The 22,323-nt window shown below is 38.5% G+C and overlaps 1 protein-coding gene across 22 annotated transcripts in view; it reads right to left on the bottom strand.

The window, feature by feature from the left end:
- Window positions 1-22,323, bottom strand: part of MAGED1 (MAGE family member D1) — a 61,537-nt gene that overhangs the window by 28,437 nt on the left and 10,777 nt on the right. For 11 of the 22 annotated variants that reach the window (XM_025989132.2, XM_072746390.1, XM_072746378.1 and 8 more), the window contains exon 2: window positions 7,910-7,997. The exons of 3 other annotated variants lie outside the window; for them this stretch is intronic. In XM_025989132.2, coding sequence (XP_025844917.1) covers window positions 7,910-7,973 — 64 coding nt within the window. In that variant the 5' untranslated portion in view covers window positions 7,974-7,997. Of the gene's footprint in view, window positions 1-7,882; window positions 7,998-19,628; window positions 19,696-22,323 lie in introns of those variants that run through there. 8 more of the 22 variants (XM_072746379.1, XM_072746382.1, XM_072746387.1 and 5 more) reach the window with 4 other exon arrangements.

Raw genomic sequence — 22,323 nt, 5'->3', positions numbered from 1 at the left:
TGTACAGTGTTTGCACAACCATGACATAAACATTATCATTAACCAAAATATATGCTACAACGATGTTAAAGAGATGGAGAAGAAAAGTGGAAGAGAAAAAGAGTTTAATCTTCGTCTACTATAACAGGCAATCAACAGTTAATATCTGAAATAATGCAAGAAATATTATAGGCATTTTTTATAAATTTTATTTATTTATTTATTTTTATTTATTTATTTATAAATTTTTTTTTATTTTTTATTGGTGTTCAATTTGCTAACATAGAACACCCAGTACTCATCCCATTATATAGGAGGCATATTTTAATTGCACTTCACTTTATTGAGCTTCATGGATAGTTGCATTTTTTTTTTTTTTTTTTTTACAAACTGAAGATTTGTAGCAACTCTGCATCAAGCAAGTCAATTGGTACCAATTTTCCAACAGGATTTGCTCACTTTGTGTCTCTGTGCAACATTTTGGTAATTCTTGCAAGATTTCAAGTTTTTTTTTTAGTATTATTATATTTACTATGGTGATCTGTGATCACTGATTACAACTCGCCAAAAGCTGAGATGATATGATGGTCAGCATTTTTTAGCCATAAAGTATTTTCCAATTAAGGTCTGTAAATTGTTTTTGTAGACCTAATGTTATTGAATACCTAATGGACTACAGTATAGTATAAACATAACTTTTACATGCATTGAGAAACCATAAATATTTGACTCATTTTATTCTATGTCTGGAACTGAACCTGCAGCACCTCCAAGCTATGCTGGTATAGCCATATTGTTTAGCATTAACTGAGATAAAAACCAAAACAAATAGCCAATATATTTTAAAGCTGGCTACTTCGGGTATTTAAGCCTGGTGAGTGGGAAAAGATGAAGGTAAACACTACTATTTTTGTTACTATTTGGTTTTTAAGTCATATATAGGTCTTACATTAATACAGAATATATATTATACTATTATACATATAATAAAAACGAAAATATATTTTTGTTGTAAAGGGAGCCATTTAATTATAAAGGAAAGGGATGTGATGAGAAATGGGATTTACTGAAATTAATGTGGCCAACAGTACAGATCAAAAGAGGTGGGGAAGATATAAAGAGAGAAACTGAAGGGCCTCCAATGTTTGCTTCTTAATTCTTTTACAACTCTTTGAGGGGAGAGGATGTTCCAAATCGCTCTTAAATTGTGAAAAGAGGAGTTTTACATTTGAGAAGTAACTGCCAAAGGACCCAGTAGTCCCAGTCTTACATGAAGAGTGGGACTGAGAATTATAGGTCCAAATTAGTTAGGGACAGGAGAGACGGGAGACTGAAGACAGGAAAGAGATTTATTCTGGGAAAGAAACTCAGACCACCACAAGAGGGCACAACTTGAATGCACAAGTTCCTCTGGTTCCCCTCCTGCCTTCCCTGCAGCTCTTTTTCAGCTTGCTTTGCCCTCCCTCCATTACAAAGCCTGTATTTCTGGGATTCTGCTATGCTCTCCGGCCTTGCCTTTCTCTCCCTCACTCCACACACTCCCCTGGAGAAATCTCATTCATACCTTAAAACCACCACCTCTATCCTTGATGACTTCCAAATCTATCCATAATCTTACTTCATGGCAGCAGAATAAATTCCTGCCTGCCTACTGGATAATTCCTCTTGGACACTCTGAAGGTACCTGAGATTTTGCATGCTCAAAATTGAAACGCATCATTTCTAGCCCCCCACCTCAAATCTGTTCCTCGTTCTAAATTCTCCAGCTCATGGAATGGCACTTTTTTTTTAAAAAAAGATTTTACTTATTTGAGCAAGAGAGAGCATGTGCACACAAGCAAGGGGAGGGGGGCAGAGAGGAAGGGAGAAGCTGAGAGCAGGGAGCCAGATGTGGGGCTCAATCCCAGGACCTCAATCATGGACCTGAGCCAAAGGCAGATGCTTAATCAATTCAGCCACCCAGGCAGCCCTCATAGTATGGCTTTTACGTCTTCTCAACCACCTAAGGCAGAAAGAAAATGGAAGATCATCCTAGATTCCTTCTTCTCCATTGCCCTGCTCCCATATCCAGTCAGTGACTGAGTTTTTTTTTTTTAAGATTTTATTTATTTATTCATGAGCGACACAGAAAGAGAGGCAGAGACATAGGCAGAGGGAGAAGTATGCTCCCCGTGGGGAACCTGATGCGGGACTCGATCCCAGGACCATGCCCTGAGCTGAAGGCAGACTCATCCACTGAGCCACCCAGGGATCCCAGTGATCATAGTTTCTCACATTTGTATTCTCATTTCATTCCCGTTGCTTTAACTCAGGCTTCAACATCTCTTCTCTTCTGTAATAGCCTCTGAATTAGTCTTCCTATACCCAGTTCTATCTTTTCCAGTTTACCCATTTTATTCTCATCCACTGGATAGTTCTAAAACACAAATATGATTCTGTTAATCTATTGATTAAAATTTCCAAATATCTCTCCACTGTTCTTAGTATAGCATTCAAGGTTCTCCCTGATCTAACCACTGTCTCCTTTTCATTACATCCTCTCTCATTCTCTATGTTCCAACTACACTTAGCTTCTTAAAGGGACCGTAAACATACTATAAACAGAGATATTTCATATAAATCTCTGCTCATACCACCACTGCTTGGACTAACTCTCTTCTATTCCTCAGCCCCAGCAGTTAACACTGATAGCATCTACATACCTTTCAATACTTAAACACTAATTTCTTTCTGGAACCCTCTCCCACCCACTGGAATTAACTATTTCCTCCTTTATGTCTCTAATGTATTCTATATGTATTTTTTATCAAACATGTGTAATATTCTGCTGTGTATATTTGCTTACCTGTCTCTTCTACTAATATCAGCTCCTCTGGGAGCAGAAGCATAGTATTAACATCTCTACTCAAAGCATCTATCACAGTGCTTGGCACAGAGAAGATGCTTAACAAATGTTTCTGAATAAGTAAGAGTCATCATGAGGATGTAATATATGAGGCCAGTCTGACACCAATCTCACATCCATGGCAGACATCAGTAATCAACCCCAATATAGTCCCCTGGACCTCAGAGTCATTCTCAAGACAGCATACCATGAAAATCTACTTCAATCAGTTGGAATTGGCATGAGATATACAATTCTCTTCTTGGAGTGCAGGGCACCACAATGATGTGCCTCAATAATTATCAGAGTTGGTGTAAGCAAATTAATATGGGATTAGGCAGAGTATCTCCTAAACAATTTTTGCAACAGTATGACTACAGCAATGGCACATATAACAAAGGAATGTTGTAGCAAAAATTGGGTGTTGAGAGGTAAGTTCTGTCCATGTGCATCCAACATCACCCACTGAAGAGACATCTTGTCATCAAAGCAGACAAAACCCCATATACTGTTGTTCTGATTTATACTCCAGCTTTATCAATTCATTCAGAAAATATTCATCTCTGAGGATCAAAAATCTGATAACAAGTACTACACCTGAGAAACCAGGTAACAGGCCTATCATACTTAGAGAAACAATGGATCAATTTATCTTATTCATTCCTTCTGTATCTAGAAAAGTATAGTGGAGACTAAAAACCTCTTTCTCAAAGGAAAAACAATCTTTTGGAGCATTTTTCCCAAATACCAAAATCCATTAACGCATAAATAAAATGATGATTTATGTACAGCTCATGGAGGTGTAAGACTGTTCATGACCACAAGTAGCTGGCCTGGAGACTCCAGGCAAACTGGGCCACCTGTGCAGGGAATTCATTTCTTATTGCCACAACAAACTATCACAAACTTAGTGTCTTAAAGCAGTATAAGTTTATTTTCTTATAATTCTGGCAGTCACAAATCTACAATGGGTTCGCAAGGCTACATTCCTTCTGGTAGCTCTAAGGGAGAATCCATTTCCTTGCTTTTTCTAGTTTTTAGCAAGTGCCTACATTTCTTGGTTCTTAATCATGAAAGCCAGCAGCTTAACATCTTCTTTCCTCTCTGACCTCTGCTTCTGTCCTCATTGCATCATCTATCTAGAACTCTGATCTCTTTCCTATAAGGACCCTTGTGACTACACTGGGTCCACCCTAACAGTCCAGAATAATCTCTGCCATCTCAAAATCTTAATCATATCTGCAAAGTCCCTTCGACCATTTCAGGTAACATATCAAGTTTACATTCAGGTTCTGGGGATTAAGAGGCAAACATTTTGTGGGGCTCCCGGGTGACTCAGTCAGTTAAGCATCCAACTCCTGATTTTGGCTCAGGTCATGATCTGAGGGTCGTGAGATCGAGCCCCCGCATCAGGCTATGTGCTGGGTGTGAAGCCTGCTTGGGATTCACTCTCCCCCTTTCTCTCGGCCCCTCCTCTTCCCCATCACTTGTGCATGCTCTCTCACTCTCTCTCAAAAAAAAGGGCATTTTTGGAGGTCCATTATTTAGCCTACCAAATGCAGGTGGCACAAACTGTGCATCATGTGATTCTGTAGAATATCATTCACATTACATCATAGATACTTATATTGATTATGACATTTTTCTAACAAGTAGTAATAAAGTATTTTGATAAAGAGGTACCATTTTCCAATTTACACAAAGGTACCATATGAGTTAGCAGAAGCCCCATGGTCTAAAGGGATTAGTATCTCAACACAGCTGTAAAACCACAAGGGTGGAAGAATTCTGTATTATAGAGGCTTGAGGCCCTGGCAACAAAAATAATAACAAACATTCATTAAGTGTTTACTACGTGGCAGGCATTATACTAGACACTTTATATCCCTTATAATCCTTTGAATATTCACAACTGGGCATGGTATTAATATTCTGACCTAAAAATGAACAATGTGAAGCTCAGAGAGATTTGTTAATGTAATTAAGTCACATAGCTAGAAGGTGGTTAAGCTGGGAAATAAATCTAGGTATATCCAATTCTAGAACCCAGATACTTTCTGCTATACCATGTTGCCTCCTTAGAATGAGAGGGTATAAAAATCAATTTATTATTTCTTATACTTTGGGTTTCTGGAAGTCACACTGATCTTTCACTGCTAGAACAACGAATATTCCTGTGCAATTTCAAGTAGCAGTTCCTCTGAATACTGGGTGACAGACAAGCAACCTGTATCTATACCCATCCAAGGAGGAAAATCATAGTATATAATCTAGTTTCTCTACATCTTATGGGCTAGATTCTGTTTATTTTGGCTTGTCTATTTATAATTCCTAAAATGACCTGGCTCTGTTCCTAAAGCTCCCAGCACATCTGTCTTCCATTTCTACTCAGTCTATTTTAGAATTGGACTGCTGCTCTCTCTTATTTCCTGATGATGAAGCTGTCCAAGCTAATCCCCAAGTCTGTGTTCTCTATAGTACACCAAATTGTCTAAGCCATGAGAAGTGGTTAGGATGGACATTTGAGAACAGAATTTTGCTATTAATGAAGTCTTTCCAGAGGTAATCCCCATTCAAAGAGAGTTACAGGATTAACTCTTTATAACCCTTACTTCATTTTATGAAGCCTAATGTGGAGCGGGAGTATCTACCAGATCCCAAAACTGACTTAAGGCTTCCAAAACTCATTGCACTGATGAGTGAATTCCAATTTCTGGAATGCATTTCTTAGTGACAAATAAAGGCTAACACATCTCTGAATATTTACACATTGTCATTATAAAACCATAACAATTAAATGATGTAGCATTCAAATCCTGGCTCTTCCAGTGATAGCTATGTGACCTTGGGAAAATTCTTCCATCTCATTTCATTAGTTTCTTCACATGTAAAACAAGGATGAGAGTTCCTATATTACATGATTGTTGCAACAGTTAAATGATTAAACAGACTACATAAAGTTCTTATACTGCTTGGCACATGGTAGGTGTATAATTATATGGGAAAAATGTATTTTAATCAACTTTTATTATGAATCTTTATTTTCATTTTTACTACAATCTGATTTTCTCACAAAGACCTTTCCATAGCATTACATTAGTAAGATGCCTGTACTGTCTAATGCTGAGTAAGATTATACTTCAAATGGAAGGCCTTTCCACATTCACTGCATCTGAAAGATTCTTTTCCACTATGGACCCACTGATGTCAAATAAGACTAAATCCTACTGAAAGCAGATTCACATTTTTTACATACATAGAAGATCCTGCCTCTATGAATCATTTGATGATAGTTAAGACTTAGCCTCTAAATGAAGGCTTATTATTATGGGTACAGTTTCTCTCCACTATGAATTTACAGATGCTAAACAAGGATCTCCTCCTTCCATCTCCATTATACATTTTTTGATGTTCTATAAGGACTGATATCACCAAAATCCCTTTCCCACACTCATTACACACCATAAGGTTTCTTTGCACTACCAATTCTTTCATACTGAGTAAGGTCTGAGCGGGATCTGCAAGTCTTCCCACAAGCATTGCAAACATAGAGTTCTTCTCTATGAACTCTCTTACGTTAAAAAAAAAAAGTATGAGTTTGTCCTGAAGTCTTTCCCATAGTCAACACATTCATAGAGTTTCTCCACTGTGCATTTTCGTATGATTGAAAAAGCTTGATTACTCACTGTAATTTCTCTCACACTGGGGAAGTTTTCCTACCCTATAAAATCTCTGGTGTTGAAAAGAGAATTAAATTCTGCCTGAAGGCCTTCCCTTGTTTTCATAGCCATATGAATTAATAAATTCTCAGGTGGGGATTCTCAGATGTCATATAAGCTGGGCATCATGACAAGAAACTTCTATATTCATTACCTTCATAGGGTTTCTCTCTACTATGAGTACTCTGAGGCATCAGCCTTCAACATCGACGAAAGGCTTTTAGACATTAATCATACATGTAGTGCTTCTACCCACTGGAAATTTTCCAGCGTCTCACAAATTCTAAAACCTTTGCAGAGTTTTAGTCCTATAAACTATACTTCTGTTACCTACCCAGTTACCCCATCTCTGGGTGATGGACATTAAGGAGGGTATGTGATGTATTGAGCACTGGGTATACAAGACTGATGAATCATTGAACTCTACCTCTGAAACTAATAATATAATATACTCTATGTTGATTAGTTGATTAATTGAATTTAAATAAAAAATTTAAAATAAATAAATAAACCATACCTCTCTGCTCTTTCTCCTACAGGTTTTCCTCATATAAAAACATCTAGCTCAGTCTTTCCTCAGTCAAGGTACTTACAGTCTTCTTCGGTAGGATTATTTTTTCTAAGTGGCAGTATTGTGCCCACAGCAGATTTCCACAGAAAAAGGAGTATATCAGATCCTTCTCTGCCAAGCTTTCCTTCAGCCTATGTCATCACACGCCAAGTCTTCTCTACAGTAGAGATTATGATGAGCCTTGGATTCTAGATCCATAACATTCTTTAGAATTTTGATTTTTTTCTGAAATTTCCCTCTTTGAAGTAGACACTATTCTTAGTCAAAATTTTATCAACTAAATGATAGACCCACATACAGAAATGGGCAAAGAACATGAGTAAAACCATTCACAAAAAAGAAATGCAAACAGAAAATTAAATACACCTAGAAAAAAAAGGAACATTTTTCTGCCCCTATGGTTGTAACAATAATGATAATAATACTACAAATACTTAGTAAGCATGTACCAAGCACAAACACTTCACCAAAATATATTAATTATATTTCAAATGGAAACCTTGAGAAATAGGTATTATTCAAATTGTGTAGCTGAAGAAACTGATGTCAGAAAAGAGAACTGGCTTACCCAATATTTTAGAGTGAGTAAGTAAGGGAACCGAGTGTCAATTCAAGTATGTCCAGCTCCAAAACTCCTGTGTTTTCCACCAAGTCAAGGTGCCATGGGCATTCACCAACCAAAATCCAAAACCATCCTAACACTAACAAAACAAGTTCTCAAGCTCCTACCTGTTTCATTCTCCCTTCTTTGCTCACCTAAGAGAATTTCTTCCTCGATCCCTTTGTCCTTAGATCTTTCCAAATTGAGCTGGGAATGCATTTTGGTCTTTCGAGGTAGAAAATCCTGCAGTTAAAAAGAACATAAAACTTTGTAGTTAAAGCTGGGAAACTGACTGCCCCTAAATTCAGCTCTGAAAGGTACAGTGTAGGTGGTAGAAGAGGGTCTGTTATTTAATAGGATGTCTCAGAAACAGGCATGGATCTTCTGAAAGAGGCATAGAGATGCATGTGTGCCCCAGAACAAGAGAGAGTGCTGACTTTGAGGGAGAAAAACCTGATAGGAGAAAACAATATGACATTTACTCTCCTAGATGTCCAATATTCCAGGCACAAAAACCAATGGAATCTAAAGGATGCAGTGCACTGAACTGGTTATGCACATAGGCTTCAGGGCTGGACAGAGCTGGGCTCAAAACTGGTATTACTACTTACTTGCTATATGATCTTGGGCAAGTATCTTTATTTTTCTGAGCCCTGGATGTTTCATCCATAAAGAAAACCTACAAGGTAACGAAAAGTTCTGAGCCTAAACTTAATCTCAAAGAAAATGTAGGAAAGAGTTACAGGAAATTTTCATATTTCTGGTAATTGCCCACAAGGCTGTTTGGACAAACCCTCATGCTGAAAACAAACCAAATTTTTGACAAAAGAGAAACAACATCTACTTAAAAACAGGAAAAATAGAGGGCAATTAAAATATGGAAACAACAGGGCACAGCAGGAGAAAAGGGGAATCTAGAGAAACAGATATGCAGGGAGGCAATTTCTGCCCTGAGGATATCTATCCATTCCCAATAAAATTTTAACTTTCATTTTGGTTGTTTTGTAGGCAAAAGAGACAGATTAAAGTCAGATCTACACAGAGTAGGAAAACTAATAGGAGACTCTCCCTACAATAAGCAGGGATGCCAAAAGGCTACCCTCTGCGGTGGGGGGGGGGGGGGGTTGAATGAATGCAAGCAGGTCATTTTGCAGTTCCGGCTAAATTACATGACTAGCCCTGGGGATCCTTGAGGCGAATTAGATAAAGAGGCAAAACAGCAGGATCAGCTGATAAAAGAAAAGACTTAAAACTGGGGTTAGCAAATAACAAACTGTAAGATAACAACTTTACTACAGATAAAGAAGTAAACAAACTTTAAGATATTTCCAAGCATCAGGAAACCATAATACATAATATATCACAAACCTAATCAAACTTTTGGAAGAAAAATATAGCATCTCACATGAAAAACCCAAGAGATTGCATTAATCAAGAGATTAATAATTTGTAAAAAAAATTATTAGAGTACAGTACAAAGAGACAAAAAGGTGGAAAGTACAGAAAGAGGATTGTTTAATACTCTGAACTGCTCAAACTTCTCTCTTTCACTTAACAGGCGTCAGGGCCTTGTGAAGTGATCACACTGAATCTTAACTACTTTACAAGGCACAAAATATAGTGTTTCATTGATAATAAAATTCTTTTCAGCCCTTTCTCCATTTCCACAAGCAAAATTAGGCTCCAGACTTGCTTTTTACTTAAAATTAACTTATGGAATCCAGAGCCTAACTTTACAAATACAAATCTTCACAATCAACAAAAAGGAAATTTACAGAGACATAAAGGCTCTGTACTCTCTTCCCTCCAGCTGTGGAGGGATGGAAACCATAGTACTTCACACTTATTTCAAATAATCTAAATTTAAAAGATGTTAAATTGAAACATTTTAACAAGAATGTCAATCTAGTTCTCTTTTACAATACGGAGACTTATCAATAATAACTTACCAACTAGTTCTATTCTTTGTTAATAACAAATCTTTCCTTAGAAGTACTGTTTAAAGAAAGACATTTTGTAAGGACTCCCACAACTTTAGAAATTGACAAACTATGAAAATAACCTACAAAAGAAATGTGTAACTCTAACTAGATATCTTGTTTATTAACACATTAACCTGGTATACTAGACAGAATAATAACCTTCCCAAGATGTCCTGATCCTGTGAATATGTCACTTTACACAGCAAATGGGACTTTGCATAAGTGATCAAGGCTCTTTTATTAAGTACTGTTGGAATTTCCAAATAAAGATAATTTCCTTTCTTTGATAACTTCAAAAGTATTTACATATCAAACACCACTATTTAGAGCACAAAGCCTCGGAAACACTTCAGTGAAATTGCTTTAGAAAAGAAATTCTATTTTATTTTATACAAAATGATATCAATATTTGGAGGCATAGGGCTGAAAGCAAAAAAATTACAATTATTCACAAATTACACTAACAAGCCCAAAACACGTTGTGATAATTCAGTGAGCTGTATAGTTAAGATTTACATACTTCTAAGTATGTTTTATATAAAGCTTATATAAAAATTCAACAAAACCTATAAACAACAATTGGACCTAGAGAAGGAGGTAAGCAAAGTGAATGGATCTAAAAACAATGCACCAGAATCAAACACTCCCATACACCAGTCGCAATCAGTTAAAAAATGTAATTTAAAAATACTCATGAGAGCAACAAAAACTTACAGTTCATAGAAATACCTCTAAAAGAATATGCATGACACCCTTATGGAGAAAACTATAAAACATTTTTTCAAAGGTATTAAAGATATCTAGACAAAAGGAGGGATGAACCACTTGCATTGTTGAAAAGATGTAACAGAATCTATAAACCAATAAATAGGAAGAAGTTCAAGTCAAAATCTCAATGTTTCATATGGATCATATTAAGCTTACCTTAAAATCTGTATGAAAAAGTGAAGGGTAAAAAATGTACTTTTGAGGAAGAGGAATAAGAGGTCTTTCCCTACCAAATACTAACATGCATTACAAAGCTATTGTAATTAACAATATAGTATTAGTATAGATACAGAAAAATAGACCAATAGAACAGAATAGAAAGTCTAAGGGCAGACATATACATCTATTACAACTTGGTATATGATAGACACAGCATTATAAATCTGTGGAGAAAGAAGAGACTATGCAGTAAATAGTCCCGGAACCAATGATATATCATTCAGAAAAAAATAATAAATTCTCTACATCATACGATACACAAAAATAAATTCCAACTAGAAACTAATTGTGAAAAGAAAACTATAAAACTTTTACAGAGAGGGAGGCGGGGCAAGATGGCAGAAGAATAGGGTCCCCAAGTCACCTGTCCCCACCAACTTACCTAGATAACTTTCAAATCATCCTGAAAACCTATGAATTCGGCCTGAGATTTACAGAGAGAACAGCTGGAATGCTACAGTGAGAAGAGTTCGTGGTTCTATCAAGGTAGGAAGACGAGGAAAAAATGAAATAAAAAAGCATCCAAGGGGGAGGATACCCCGCCAGGAGCCGAGCTAAGGCAGGGTGGCGAGTGCCCCCAGGACAGGAAAGGCCAGTCCCGGAGAAGCCGAAATGGTACAAATCTTCCCAGATGGAAAGGCGCTCCCAAGGAACTCGGGCAGGATCCCAGGAGGGGCAGGGATACCATCATGCTACCAGGAGCACTAACAGAGGAACTGTTCCCCGGAGGAGAGTGCGCCACACACCACGGGGCAAGCTCCGGAAAGGTCTGGAATTCATGCCTGGGTAGCATGGGAGCAACTCAGGCAGCGGCTCCACGTGGCCCCGGGAGCGGGATTCCAGCAGTGCAGGCCCCAGAGCCGAGGGCGCTGGAGGACACAGCCCAGGATCCGGAACTCGGCGGAGGCCGGGAGGACACGGACAGCAAGGAAGCTCCTGCCTCTGGGTGGCCCCGAGCTGTGCAGATCAGCACCCCCACCCCGGAGCATCCAGGAACGCATAGACTGGGAGCTGCGGTAGTTCCTGTGGAAGCTGACTCCAGAACTTGAGAGCTGGCCACTGCCACTGTTGTTCCCCCTGGTGTCACCTTGTGCCTGGGACTGAGCAGGGCCACCAGGGAGCAGGGGCCTCACAGGATAAACAGCTCCCACTGATACACCTGGCAGGGGGCTGGGCAGCTCCCCCAGGTGCACAACCTCAAATCAGCAAAGCAGGCCCCTCCCCCAGAAGACCACCTGGAAGGACAGGGGAAAAGCAAGTTATTGACCAAGCAGCACTAGAAAGTTCCAGGGGAAGTTGAGGGATTTACAGTATATAGAATCAGAGGATACCCTCCTTGTTTTTTGTTTTCTCTTTGTTCCCCCACCCCCTGATCTGTCTCTCTTTTTCTCCGTTTTCCAGTACAACTTATTTTTAGCCATTCTGCACTGAGCAAAATGACAAGAAGGAAAAACTCACCACAAAAGAAAGAATCAGAAAAAGTAATCTCTACCACAGAGTTATAAAATTTGGATTACAATTCAATGTCAGAAAGCCAATTCAGAAGCACAATTATAAAGCTACTAGTAGCTCTAGAAAAAAGCATAAAGGATTCAAAAGACTTCATGACTGCAGAATTCAGAACTAATCAGGCCGAAATTAAAAATCAATTAAATGAGATGCAATCCAAACTGGAGGTCGTAACGACGAGGCTTAACGAGATAGAAGTAATATTGTCTCACATTTAGATCTTTCATCCATTTTGAGTTGATCTTTGTGTATGGTGTAAGAGAATGGTCTAGTTTCATTCTTCTGCATGTGTATGTCCAATTTTCCCAGCACCATTTATTGAAGAGACTGTCTTTCTTCCAGTGGATAGTCTTTCCTGCTTTGTCGAATATGAGCTGACCATTAAGTTGAGGGTCCAATTCTGGATTCTCTATTCTGTTCCATTGATCGATGTGTCTGTTCCTGTGCCAGTACGACACTGTCTTGATGACCACAGCTTTGTAGTACAACCTGAAATCTGGCATTGTGATGCCCCCAGCTGTGGTTTTCTTTTTTAATATTACCCTGGCTATTCAGGGGCTTTTCGGATTCCACACAAATCTTAAGATAATTTGTTCCAACTCTCTGAAGAAAGTCCATGGTATTTTGATAGGGATTGCATTAACTGTGTAAATTGCCCTGGGTAGCATTGACATTTTCACAATATTAATTCTTCCAATCCAGGATCGTGGAATATTTTTCCAACTCTTTGTGTCTTCCTCAATTTCTTTCAGAAGTGTTCTATAGTTTTTAGGGTATAGATCGTTTCCCTCTTTGGTTAGGATTATTCCTAGGTATCTTATGCATGTGGGTGCTATTGTCAATGGGACTGACTCCTTAATTTCGCTTTCTTCAGTCCCATTGCTAGTGTACAGAAATGTCACTGATTTCTGGCCAATGATTTTGTATCTTGCCACACTGCTGAATTGCTGTATGAGTTCTAGCAATCTTGGGGTGGAGTCTTTTGGGTTTTCTATATACATTATCATGTCATCTGCAAAGAGGGAGACTTTGACTTCATCTTTGCCAATTTGAATGCCTTTTATTTCATTTTCAGGTTGTACTACAAAGATGTGGTCATCAAGACAGTGTGGTACTGGCACAAAAACAGACACATAGATTAATGGAACAGAAGAGAGAATCCAGAAGTGGACCCTCAACTTTATGGTCAACTCATATTCGACAAAGCAAGAAAGACTATCCACTGGAAAAAAAACCAGTCTCTTCAATAAATGGTGTTGGGAAAATTGCACACCCACATAACAAGAATGAAACTAGACCATTCTCTTACACCATACACAAAGATAAACTCATAATGGATGAAAGATCTAAATGTGAGACAAGATTCCATCAAAATCCTAGAGGAAAACACAAGCAACACCCTTTTAGAACTTGCCCACAGTAACTTCTTGCAAGATACATCCATAAAGGCCAGAGAAACAAAAGTAAAAATGAACTATTGGGATTTCATGAAGATAAGAAGCTTTTGCACAGCAAAAAAAACAGTGAACAAAACTCAAAGACAACCTACAAAATGGGAGAAGATATTTGCAAATGACGTATCAGATAAAGGGCTAGTATCCAAGATCTATAAAGAACTTATTAAACTCAACAGCAAAGACACAAACAATCCAACCTGAAATGTGCAAAAGACATGAAGAGAAATCTCACAGAGAAAGACACAGACATGGCCAACACGCACATGAGAAAATGCTCTGCATCACTTGCCATCAGGGAAATACAAATCAAAACCACAATGAGATACCACCTCACACCAGTGAGGATGGGGGAAATTAACAAGGCAGGAAACAACAAATGTTGGAGAGGATGTGGAGAAAGGGAAACCCTCCTGCACTCCTGGTGGGAATGTGAACTGGTGCAGCCACTCTGGAAAACTGTGTGGAGGTTCCTCAGAGTTAAAAATAGAACTGCCCTACCACCCAGCAATTGCACTGCTGGGGATTTACCCCAAAGATACAGATGCAGTGAAACGCCAGGACACCTGCACCCCGAAATTTCTAGCAGCAATGTCCACAATAGCCAAAGTGTGGAAGGAGCCTCAGTGTCCATCGAAAGATGAATGGAAAAAGAAGATGTGGTTTATGTATACAATGAAATATTACTCAGCCATTAGAAACGACAAATACCTACCATTTGCTTCGACGTGGATGGAAATGGAGGGTATGACAGCCTCAAAAGGAAAAATCTACCTTTAATTGGGGTTCCTGAGTGCGCCGAAAGGGACAGAGGACCAGAAACTGTATTTGAACAAATCATAGCTGAGAACTTCTCTAACTTGGGAAGTGAAATGGGCAGTCAGATCCAGGAGGTAGAGAGATCCCCCCCACCCAAAAAAAAATCAATAAAAACCACTCACACCTCAACATTTAATAGTGAATCTTGCAAATCCCAAAGATAAAGAGAAGATCCTTAAAGCAGCAAGAGACAAGAGATCCCTAACCTTTATGGGGAGAAGTATTAGGATAACAGCAGACCTCTCCACAGAGATCTGGCAGGCCAGATAAGGCTGGCAGGATATATTCAGAGTCCTAAAGGAGAAGAACCTGCAGCCAAGAATACTTTATCCAGCAAGGCTCTCATTCAGATTAGAAGGAGAGATAAAGACCTTCCAAGATAGGCAGAAACTGAAAGAATCTGTGACCACCAAGGAGCTCTGCAAGAAATATTAAGGGGGACTCTGTAAAAGAAAGAGGAAGTCTAAGGAAACAATCCACAAAATACAGGGACTGAATAGGTATTATTATGACACTAAATTCATATCTTTCCATAGTGACTCTGAAAATGAATGGGCTTAATGAACCCATCAAAGGCGCAGGGTTTCAGACTGGATAAAAAAGAAAGACTAATCTATTTGCTGTCTACAAGAGACTCATTTTAGACCTAACGACACCTACAGCCTGAAAATGAAAGGTGGGAGAACCATTTACCATTCAAATGGCCCTCAAAAGAAAGCAGGGGTAGTCATTCATATATCAGATAAATTAAAGTTTATCCCAAAGACTGTGGTCAAGAGATGAAGAGGGACACTATATCATACTTAAAGGATCTTTGCAACAAGAGGACCTAACAATCATGAACATTTATGCCCCGAATGTGGGAGCTGCAGTATATCAATCAATTAATAAACAGGGTAAAGACATATTTAGATAATAATACACTGATACTGGGAGACTTGAACACACCGCTTTCTACAATCGATAGATATTCTAAGGACAACAACTTCAAAAAAACAAGAGCTTTAAATGATACACTGGACCAGATGGATTTCACAAATATTTACAGAACTTTACAACCAAACGCAACTGAATACATATTCTTCTCAGGTGCACATGGAACTTTCTCCAGAATAGACCACATACTGGGTCACAAATCAGGTCTCAACTCATACCAAAAGACTGGAAATGTCCCCTGCATATTTTCAGACAATAATGCTTTGAAACTTGAACTAAATCACAAGAAGAAATTTGGAAGAAACCCAAACACATGGAGGTTAAAGAGCATCCTGCTAAAAGCTGAAAGGGTCAACCAGGAAATTAAGGAATAATTAAAAAGATTCATGGAAACGAATGAGAATGAAGATACAACCAATCAAAATCTTTGGGATACAGCAAAAGCAGTCCTGAGAAGGAACTACATCGCAATACAAGCCTCCCTCAAAAAATTGGAAAAAAACTCAAATACACAAGCTAACCTTACACCTAAAGGAACTGGAAAAAGAACAGCAAATAAAACCTATACCAAGCAGAAGAGAGATAATAAAGATTCGAGCAGAAATCAATTAAACACAGACCAGAAGAACTGTAGAACAGATCAACAAAATCAGAGTTGGTTCTTTGAAAGAATTAATAAGATAGATAAACCATTAGCCAGCCTTATTAAAAACACAAGAGAAAAGACTCAAATTAATAAAATCACAAATGAAAAAGGAGAGATCACCACCAATACCAAGGAAATACAAATGATTTTAAAAACTTATTATGAGCAGCTATACGCCAATAAATTAGGCAATCTAGAAGAAATGGATGCATTTCTGGAAAACTACAAACTACCAAAACTGGAACAGAAAGAAATAGAAAAGCTAAACAGGCTAATAACCAGGGAGGAAATTAAAGCAGTCATCAAAAAACTCCCCAGACACAAAAGTCCAGGGCCAGATGGCTTCCCAGGGGAATTCTATCAAACGTTTAAAGAAGAACCAATACCTGTTCTACTAAAGCTGTTTGGAAAGATAGAAAGAGATGGAATATCTTCAAACCTGATCGATGAGGCCAGCATCACCTTAATTCCAAAACCAGACAAAGACCCCAACAAAAAAGAATTATAGACCAATATCCCTGATGAACACAGATGCAAACACTCTCAACAAGATCCTAGCCAATAGCCAACATTAAGAAAATTATTCACCCTGACCAAGTGGGATTTATCCCCGGATACAAGGCTGGTTCAACATTCCTAAAGCCAATCAATGTGATAGATCATATCAGCAAGAGAAAAAACAAGAACCATAAGATCCTCTCAATGGATGCAGAGATAGCATTTGGCAAAATACAGCATCCATTCCTGATCAAAACTCTTCAGAGTGTAGGGATAGAGGCAACATTCCTCAGCATCTTAAAAGCTATCTATGAAAAGCCCACAGCAAATATCATTCTCAATTTGGAAACACTGGGAGCCTTTCCCCTAAGATCAGGAACAAGACAGGGATGTTCCCTCTCACCACTGCTATTCAACATAGTACTGGAAGTCCTGACTCACTAATCAGACAACAAAAAGAAATAAAAGGCATTCAAATTGGCAAAGAAGAAGTCAAACTCTCCCTCTTCGCACATGACATGATACTGTACATAGAAAACCCAAAAGACTCCACCCCAAGATTGCTAGAACTCATACAGCAATTCAGCAGTGTGGCAGGATACAAAATCAATGCCTAGAAATCAGTGGCATTTCTGTACACTAGCAATGAGACTGAAGAAAGAGAAATTAAGAAGGAGTCAATCCCATTCACAATTGCACCCAAAAGCATAAGATACCTAGGAATAAACTTAACCAAAGAGGTAAAGGATCTCTACCCTAGAAACTATAGAATACTTCTGAAAGAAATTGAGGAAGATACAAAGAGATGGAAAAATATTCCATACTCGTGGATTGGAAGAATTAATACTGTGAAAATGTCAATGCTACCCAGGGCAATTTACACATTCAATGCAATCCCTTTCAAAATATCATGGACTTTCTTCTAGAGAGTTGGAACAAATCATCATAAGATTTGTGTGGAATCAGAAAAGACCCCGAATAGCCAGGGATATATTAAAAAAGAAAACCAGAGCCAGGGCCACCACAATGCCAGATTTTAAGTTGGACTAAAAAGCTCCGATCATCAAGACAGTGTAGTACTGGCACAAAAACAGACACACAGATCAACTGAATGGAATAGAGAACCCACAAATGGGCCCTGAAATCTGTGGTCAACTAATATTCAACAAAGCAGGAAAAAATATCCACTGGAAAAAGGACAGTCTTTTCAATAAATGGTGCTGGGAAAATTCGACAGCCACGTGCAGAAGAATGAAACTAGAGCATTCTCTTACACCATACACAAAGATAACTCAAAATGGATGAAAGATCTAAATGTGAGACAAGAATCCATCAAAATTGTAGAGGAAAACAAAGGCAACACCCTTTTTGAACTTGGCCACAGCAACTTCTTGCAAAATACATCCATGAAGGCAAGGGAAACAAAAGCAAAAATGAATTATTGGAACTTCTTCAAGATAAAAAGCTTCCGCACAGCAAAAGAAACCGTCAACAGAACTAAAAGACAACCTACAGAATGGGAGAAGATATTTGCAAATGGCGTATCAGATAAAGGGCTAGTTTCCAAGATCTATAAAGAACCCATTAAACTCAACAGCTAAGAAACAAACAATCCAATCCTGAAATGGGCAAAAGACATGAAGAGCAATTTCACAGAGGAAGACACAGACATGGCCAACAAACACATGAGAAAATGCTACACATCACTGGCCATCAGGGAAATACAAATCAAAACCACAATGAGATACCACCTCACACTAGTGAGGATGGGGGAAATTAACAAGGCAGGAAACAACAAATGTTGGAGAGGATGTGGAGAAAGGGAAACCCTCCTGCACTCTTGGTGGGAATGTGAACTGGTGCAGCCACTCTGGAAAACTGTGTGGAGGTTCCTCAAAGAGTTAAAAATAGATCTGCTCTATGACCCAGCAATTGCACTGCTGGGGATTTACCCCAAAGATACAGATGCAGTGAAACGCCGGGACACCTGCACCCCGATGTTCATAGCAGCAATGTCCACAATAGCCTAACTGTGGAAGGAGCCTCAGTGTCCATCGAATGATGAATGGATAAAGATGTGGTATATATAGAATGGAGTATTACTCAGCCATTAGAAACGACAAATACCCCCCATTTGCTTCAAAGTGGATGGAACTGGAGGGTATTATGCTGAATGAAGTAAGTCAACTGGAGAAGGACAAACATTTATGGTCTCATTCATTTGAGGAATATAAAAAATAGTGAAAGGGAGTAAAGGGGAAAGGAGAAAAAATGAGTGGGAAATATCAATGAGGGTAACAGAACACAAGAGATATCTACCTCTGGGAAACGAACAAGGGGTAGTGGAAAGGGAGGTGGGCATGGGGTTGGGGTGATGGGTGATGGGCACTAAGGGCAGCAATTGACGAGATGAGCACTGGGTGTTATGCTATATGTTGGCAAATTGAACTCCAATAAAAATATATACAATCAATCAATCTATCATTGTAACCATTTTGAAACTATTCACTTCTACTTGACTCCTGTTCCCTAGCTCTACTAAACCAGAATGGCTTCTGAACTGCCCATTTCTTCAGGTACTTTCCAAACTCAAAAGCTATATGGCATACTCAGGTAGCTACATGATCTAATGACCAGTAGCTCGCTAGGCCCCACACTCAGGGATTCTTATCTGCCAGATTAATGGCTACTTCTATGCAAAATTAAGTTCTCAACCTGATGCCTTCCAGGAGGCCTTCACTGAGTTCTAGAATGGGTTGGAGGTCCCTCTTCCATGTTTCTACTGACAGTACAGACTCCCTTCCATCATAGCACTCCCTGTTGCAATTGTCTGTGTCTATCTCATCCACCAGACTCAGTAGAAAATACATCTAATTTAGCTATGTCCTCATTATCCAGCAGATTCTAGATCACTATATATTTGCTTACTTAATTGATTGATAGTTAATGGTATATCTAACCTTTCTAAGTCTTCCACTCTATCTTTCCCAGTAGTATCCCAGCACTTCTGATATTCTTAGACTATGTATATTTCCCTTCTCACCTTCTATGACTTCCCCTTTTGTTCACTCATACTTCTTGTCTTTCAGGGCCCTGGGAAAAACATTTTCCTGAAAACCAAGAAGATAAATAGAGGGAGTGAAAAGTAGTAAGCTATGCCCATCTCCCCTTCAAACTATCAGTTCACTGTGCTCCTTCCCATTTGAAATCCTTCCTTAGTGGCCTCTAGAATCCCCCCTCCTTAAAAAATAATCTTACCTAAACCCTTCAGTATTTTTAGAATGACCCTTCACCTTGCCATAGATGAGATAGTTTTCTCATAAGCATGCTGATTTTCCCCACCCCCACTCGGTTCCAACATTCCCAACTAGTAAACCCCAGTACCCTGGTATGCCAAACCTATGAATAACACACTATTCAAGCAGTGTCAGTGAGATGGGCATCCTCAGCTGGGTTTGCATGTAATATAGAACAAAGCACAACATGTAAAAGTTAACAGGGTTAGTTTAGTGTCCAACTGATAATAAAGAAAGATGACATGTTTTCTAGAATATCTTTGCCTTGCAAATATGTGAGAGGTTGTAGTCAAGGCATTAAAACAACTTTACACAAGTAGCAGCCAAAGGATGAAAGGAAATCAAGTGAAGAGCTACAACATGCCACTGTTTTCAATGATTTATCTTGAAAATTCAGATTCTCAACATGTATAGAGAAAGCAAAAGTAGTAATAGTAGTAAAAAGTAAAGAAACAATGAACTAAAACATGAAATAAGCATCTCCTAAGTGTAAATATGCTAATGCATTCATTTTTGTGAAATATCTAAAAAATATAGTCAGGTCCAAAAGGTACATTTAATACTATTTGTAATTAAAATTTGGAATTATTAAAAAAAAATTTGGAATTATTATTCCATTATCTGTTTTAAAATTAAAAATCAAGGGCAGCCCCGGTGGCTCAGTGGTTTGGCGCCACCTTTGGCCCTGGGAGTGATCCTGGAGTCCGGAGTCGGGCTCCCTGTGTGGTGCCTGCTTCTCCGTCTGCCTGTGTCTCTGCCTCTCTCTCTCTCTGTGTCTCTCATGAATTAATAAATAAAATCTTTTAAAAAATTAAATTAAATTAAATTAAAAATCAATAATATATATGTATGATATTTCACATCTTCATATAGAACATTTTGTCAACTTTCTGAAAGTTAATAAACTCCTAATTTTTAATCACTACAATTTACTTCTATAAAACCTTGAAACTCTGGCAAGGAAAGAAAAAAGCCAGGGCCCTCCTGGCCCTATGCAAGGGCTCCCTAAAGGACAGATTCTGGGAAAGAAAGGAATAAGGAGGGAGTAAGCTAAAGACAGTTGTTCAAGGACCCTCCAAAGACACAGGGTCATCTAAGCCACTACACTAGTCTTTATACTCTGCCATCCATAGATGCTGGTTATTAACTTCCTGGTTCTGATTCTTGACCCTTGAGTCTGAAGAAGAGACAACGGACTCAAAGCCACCCTACAGAACCCTTGGCTAATCAACTGGAGAAGGACAAACATTGTATTTCTCATTCATTTGGGGAATATAAATAATAGTGAAAGGGAATATAAGGGAAGGGAGAAGAAATGTGTGGGAAATATCAGAAAGGGAGACAGAACATAAAGACTCCTAACTCTGGGAAATTAACTAGGGGTGGTAGAAGGGGAGGAGGGCAGGGGGTGGGAGTGAATGGGTGATGGGCACTGGGGGTTATTCTGTATGTTGGTAAATTGAACACCAATAAAAAATAAATTTAAAAAATTTTTTAAAAATTTTAAAAAATTAAAAAATAATTGCTAAAATCAACTGTGTGTATCACAGAATAATAAAGCAGCCTCCCTCATTCTCAAATGGCCTCAGAGGCTGGGCAACCACATTCAATTGTGGTGCCCAATTCTTGGGCCTTAAGATTCTGGAAAAGATAAAACCAAACCAAGGTTCTCCTGTAGAAGACCCCTGAAGCAGCTAAATCTAACTGTTCCAGGAGAAATGTGAAATAGTAACCAAGTCCCCCATATCCACAGCAAATTACAGGTCCTGGCTGACCCTGATCATCTCCAAGCCATAGTTTTCTGGCCTCAAAACTGTGGGGGAGGAAAAAAAACAAGGTATAAATCCACATACATTTCATAGTCAAAACTGGTACAATTCTTGTGAAGATCAATTTTTCCATTGTCTAATAAAGTTGAAAGGATGCACATACTATTACCACATAATCCCTTTGCCATAAATGTATCTTAGAGAAACTCATGCACAGATGCAACAGATGTGTACAAGAACGTTCTTACCAGCACAAATGGGAGGCAAACCAAGTGTCTACAAACAGTAAAATGTATAAATAGGTGTATATGTACACATGTGTCTATACACATAGACAAAGTCAAGTCAGGAAATATGGTTACCTCTGGGAGGGAGAGAGAGGATTACAAATGGAAGCTTCTGAATAACTTCCAATGTTCTGTTTTTTGGTTCTGGAAGGTTCTTTTATGGGTGCTTACTTTATAATTATTCACTTTAGTGTACATTTACATTTTATGCAACTTTCTGTATTTTTGTTACATTGCACATTTAAAAAAATTTTTTTTAAAAAAGGAAGAATCCAGGGCCTTCCTATGGAAGTTCCTTAAAGCATGTGTTCTCAACTTTTCTGAGGTGATTAATATTATTATAAAAAAAAGCATCTACTTCTATAAAAGCTGCAGGGACTGGCTAT

This window comes from Vulpes vulpes, unplaced genomic scaffold (genome assembly GCF_048418805.1).
Source record: "Vulpes vulpes isolate BD-2025 unplaced genomic scaffold, VulVul3 u000000686, whole genome shotgun sequence".
Classification (NCBI taxonomy): domain Eukaryota; kingdom Metazoa; phylum Chordata; class Mammalia; order Carnivora; family Canidae; genus Vulpes; species Vulpes vulpes.
The sequence above is the reverse complement of the archived record's forward strand: the minus strand, read 5'-3'. Positions and strand labels throughout refer to the sequence as shown.